This window comes from Mytilus trossulus, chromosome 6 (assembly GCF_036588685.1).
Source record: "Mytilus trossulus isolate FHL-02 chromosome 6, PNRI_Mtr1.1.1.hap1, whole genome shotgun sequence".
NCBI classification, from domain to species: Eukaryota; Metazoa; Mollusca; class Bivalvia; order Mytilida; family Mytilidae; genus Mytilus; species Mytilus trossulus.
Genome location: NC_086378.1, coordinates 12126499 through 12131748, shown reverse-complemented (window position 1 = coordinate 12131748; position 5250 = coordinate 12126499). Strand labels below are relative to the sequence as shown.

The 5250-nt window shown below is 34.9% G+C and overlaps 1 protein-coding gene across 1 annotated transcript; it reads left to right on the top strand.

The window, feature by feature from the left end:
- Positions 1-550: 550 nt before the first annotated feature.
- On the top strand, positions 551-4758 carry LOC134722322 (uncharacterized). The gene is made up of 2 exons (XM_063585930.1): positions 551-930; positions 3788-4758. The coding sequence occupies exons 1-2, from the start codon at positions 567-569 to the stop codon at positions 4756-4758; spliced, it is 1335 nt and encodes a 444-aa protein (XP_063442000.1). The 5' UTR covers positions 551-566.
- The last annotated feature ends 492 nt before the right edge of the window (positions 4759-5250 follow it).

The following is a 5250-nucleotide window of genomic DNA, read 5'->3' as shown; positions in this document are numbered from 1 at the left end:
CTCAACAATAATTAATTAAATTTATTCAAAAACATTTACTAGAGATAATTTTATAGGAGTTTAATTCAATCAATACAAAACGGTATATGCATATTTATTTTCGATCATTATTATATTGTGGTTAATAACTACGACCATTCGTCAGCTGTGCGCTTTTAATTACGTATATAGTCGATAAGCTCTAAGAGTTAAACAGATTTTATTTTTCCCAGAATTCAATAAATCGGGCTAATACGTCACGACCCACTCGAGAATTCAACCAAAAAAGTTACAGATACTTGATTTTCTCCGTTATTAGAAGGAATATAAATTTAAAACTTTGCAAATGTGTTTTTTATGTTAAGAGGTTTGTTTTTTCTAAAAAAACTAGTAATTACGATGCGAAATATGTTCTAGTAACCCCCCTTTGGCCGATCATTTGATATTCTCGCATAACTGATTTTGAATTGTGTTCACTCCACCTTTAGTTTTAAAGTGAATTCTTTTTCCTAGTCATTACATTAGAATACGTTAGAGTAATCAGATCGAAATTTAGAGTTAGCCTGTTTGAAGTTAAAAGTTTGACGATGGCCGACAGACCTCGCAGAGACGTCCATGGATTGAATTATAAGTCACTATCGGAGTACGGGATCCCAGATGCGGGGGAAACCAAAGAGGAGAAGAAACTTGAAGATCCAAGCAGTGTTAAAAGGAAGTTGGACGTGAGGGACGAGAAAAAATCTCTAAGCAGTGCGAAGAAGAAGTTGGCGGCAGCCCTCAGTCTAGACAAATCCTGCAATGAAGATGATGTTGAAGACGAGGAGTTGAGATGTTTAAGGGCGGAGTTAAAAAGCACAGAAGATGATTTAAAATCACAGAGATTACAAAACGAAAAGTTGAAGTTGAAGGAAGAGTTAAAGAGAAAACAGCAGGAGTTAGAAAAAGAGAAAGGTGAGAGTAAAAGTACTTTACATAAGAAAGTGGCTACGACATCTAGCGACAAAAGTAAAGAGAAGGTTTTACGGGAAAAATCAATTAAAGACCCTTCACTAAATGAACTTAGGCAATTTGAAAAATTAAACGAAATAGTAGACACGAAGTTATCAAAGCTAGGTCTTCTTGAGCAAACAATTGATTCTGATTCGTCTTCTAGTACTTCATCTGAAAAATCTCACTCTGTCACTGTAAAGAAGGGAAAAAAGAAAGTAGATTGTATCAGGGTTTCGGATAGTTCCGATTCAGAGTCAGATTGTGACGAAAAGAAAAACAAGAAAAACAAGAAAACCAAGTCCGGAATTAAAGCAAAGGCTTCCGACAAAGTCAAAACTCAATTGCTGTGGCCCCAATCTGCTCTTCAATATGAATTCGTTAACGAGTCTGTGTCCTTTAACGATTTAGATCCTAAACTTTTTACTGCAGGTGAGCTGGAGATAATTACAAGTAAAAACATTTCAGAAAAAGAGAGGTCAGGTCGTTTAAATCTACTAAAGAAGATAACATATTATAGCAATACTTATTCTTGGAAAGGTCTGCTATCTTTCTATGCTGCGTGGTTACGCAAAATTGAGTTAGGTCAGAAGTCCTGGGATGATGATCCATCGTCTATCGAAGTTCCTATTCTTACTCAGTATATTGTGCCTAAAGCAAAAACATCGAGTTTTCCCGCTAAGTCGTCGGAAAATAAGGATGACCAGGTTTGGTTTTGTACTCTTTTTAATAGGAACCGTTGTACGCACAAAGGGTCACATACAACTTTCATTAAAGGTCAGCAGAGAGTAGTTCAGCACATTTGTGCAGTATGCTGGAAAAAAGATAAAAGCAAACTAAGTCATCCTGAATGTGCTAACTCCTGTCCTAATTTTCCAAAGTCTGGATGACTAGATATATCTTTTTCTCCGATGAATCCTGACGCTGAAATTTTTTATCCTGAATATTTGAAACGAAATCAAGCACGTAAAATTTTTTCTAGTTCCAATACGGTAGTATATGAAGGTAATAGAGATTTTTCAAATTGTTCAGTTTGCAAAGAAGTACACAATTTAGATAAACATTGGTTTGAGTTTTTAGAAAGATCTGTGTCGGATCACGAACTTATTATGAGTTCGCAGAAGTATAATTTTGAGGATAGTAAAATCCCAGTGGTTTCGCATTTGAATATAGACTTCTTCAAATTCATGTTAACAGATTATTTTGATAGAAACATTTGTCAATTTTTGGAATTCGGTTTTCCTATTGGTTGTGAAAATTATACTGAATTTTCTTCTGAGAAGATCGTTCAAAATCACAAGGGAGCGGTCGAGTTCCCGGATGATTTAGAGAAATATTTGAAAAAAGAAATCGAGAAGAAAGCAGTATTAGGACCGTTTCACGTAAATCCGTTTTCTCATGATATTGTCATTTCGCCGCTGAATAGTGTTCCCAAAAAAGGTTCTCAGGAACGGAGGATCATCTTAGACTTAAGTGTAAAAGGAGGGGGTGCTATCAACGGTTATATTGACAAAGACAGCTATTTAGGAAATGAGGTTCATTTAAAATATCCAAATGTTGATGCATTAGTAGAGCTTATTAAAAAGCATGGTCGGAACTGTTTTATTTTCAAACGGGACTTGAGTAGGGCTTACAGACAAATTTTCATTGACTTACACGATGTGCACTTAGTTGGATACAAATGGAATGATCATTTATATTTCGATAGAGTCCTCAGCATGGGTTTGCGATCAGCTGCTCATATTTGCCAGCGTGTTACAAATGCAGTTGCTTTCATGTATCGGCAAATGGGATTTGATATAGTAAACTATTTAGATGATTTTGCGGGGGTGGAATCAGTTGACAGAGCCGATAAGGCATATATTGAATTAAAGCGTTTACTTGATTCCTGTGGTTTAGAAGAATCGTCTCATAAGGCAGTTTCTCCTAGTACTAGGATGGAGTTTCTGGGGATAATATGTGATACTAGTAAACTTTTGTTACAAATTCCTGACGATAAATTAAAAGATATTCAGGAAATTTTACTTTTTTGGACAAACAAGAGATCTGCCAAATTACGCGATATTCAATCGTTGGTAGGGAAATTAAATTTTATGGCGAGCTGTGTTAGACCTGGACGTATATTTATGAGCAGGTTGCTCAATTGGCTTAGATCAGCTTACGATCAAACTGGTTATATTGTAGTGCCTAGTTATGTTCAAAATGATATATTGTGGTGGGTCAATTTTCTACCTCATTACAACGGCATATCAATGATGATGATAGAGGAATGGTCGATACCGGACGAAGTTTTTTCTTCTGACGCTTGCTTGTCGGGTTGCGGTGGTTGGTTTGGTGGAAAATTCTTTCATCAAGTTTTTCCAGAATTTATTATGGAGTCTAATCTACATATAAACTGTCTCGAGTTATTATCTATTATAGTATGTTTAAAGTTGTGGGCGCAGTGCTTCAGGGGAAAGAGAATTTGTATTTTGTGCGATAACATTACTTCTGTTACTGTAATTAACACTGGTAAGTCCAGAGATACCTTTTTACAGTGTTGTCTGAGAGAACTTTGCTACATTGCTGCTATATACGAATTTGAGATTAGGGCTGTTCATTTAGCAGGAACTGACAATAGGTTACCTGATTATTTATCGAGATGGCATACTTCGGATAAATTTGCTGCATTGTTCTATAATGCGGTATCAGGTTCATTAGAAGAGTTTAGTGCGGAAGAACATTTGTTTAAATTTTCGCATAAGTGGTAATTACGTTGATAAAGTTTATATTTGAACAAGCATTGGACAGCCAATAAAAGAAAATTTTGAATGCTTTTCAGATTTAGAATTATTACAGTTAAAAGAGGATGTTAAAGTTTCTACTAGAGCAGCATATGCGCTAGGATCGAAGAAAAACTTATTAGTCCAATGGAGAGCCTTTTTACTATTTTGCACGTACTTTAATATGAGTTTTATTCCTGCAAATTTGGATACTATTTGTTGTTATGCACAATTTCTCAGTCGGTCTTTTAAATCTGTAGAATCTATTAAGAATTATATTAATGGTGTAAAAGTTATGCATTTAATGTTGGATTGCTCTTTTCCACACTTAGACAGTTTTGTTTATAAATTACTGCTTAAAGGATTGTCACGAATCAAGTCACATATGCCACGTAGAGCTTTACCCATTTCACCAGATATTTTATTAGAGATGGTGGAACATTTTGATTTAGAAAATGGTTCTGATTGTGTATATTGGTGTCTTTTTTTGTTTGCCTTTTTCTTGATGTCCAGGAAATCTAACTTAGTTCCAGATTCTTGTTCTCAATTTGACAAGAATAAGCAATTGACCAGAGGTAAAGTCTTTGTTGTTAACGATATTGCTATAGTTGTTTTTGAATGGACTAAGACTATTCAACATGGGGAAAGAAGATTAAAGATTCCGTTGGTTAAAATCCCTGGCTCTGTCCTTTGTCCGGTTTCTGCGTATAATCATATGTGTAGTAAAGTTCCGGCATCTCATGATTCCCCTGCCTTTGTTATAAGTAAGAATTCGAAGTTGACACCAGTCACTTATGGTCAGTTCCAGAGAAAGCTGAAATCTGTTATTCTGAAGACAGGGAGAGATCCTAATCTATATTCATCACATAGTTTTAGGAGAGGTGGTGCCACTTTTGCATTTAGTTCACATGTACCTAGTGATCTTATTCAATTACACGGGGACTGGGCAAGCGATGCCTATAAAATATATTTAGAATTTTCTATGAAGGATAAAATTTCTGTAGTTAGAAATATGGCAAAATTTGTTTAATTGTCTTTCAGAAGTTGTGACCAGTAAGAAGGTTTTGGTTTTTACAGATTCTATAGGGAAATATTTGGATGACATAATTTGCATGGATTTGGTCGCGGTCAGAGGAGTTAGGATATATTCTTTAAGAAACATGATTAAGGGTAGAGATATATGTTTAGCTAACTATTCTCATATTATTATTCACTTAGGTACGAATGATATAGTTAATAACTCTGTTGACAAAATTATTGCTGATTTTAGGGAACTTATTGTTACTATCAAATCTTATTCATCCAGTATAAAAAATTTTATATCTTCTATTCTGCCAAGGCCTGTTGATTTTTCTTATACAGGTAATAAGTGTAAAAGTGTTAATTTCGAATTGAGCTGGATGTGCACTAAGAGTAATTTAAGCTATATTAGGTCTTTTAAAAGATTTTTTCATAAAGGCATTCCAGTAAGGTCATTATTTGCTTTTAAAGATGGTGGGCTTCACCTTAATGAAGCTGGGCA

Excerpts from the sequence above, each read along its gene's own strand:
- LOC134722322 (XM_063585930.1), top strand. The coding sequence starts at position 567 with ATGGCCGACAGACCTCGCAGAGACGTCCATGGATTGAATTATAAGTCA. Across the intron at positions 931-3,787 it reads GGAGTTAGAAAAAGAGAAAG|ATTTAGAATTATTACAGTTA; the intron begins GTGAGAGTAAAA and ends AATGCTTTTCAG.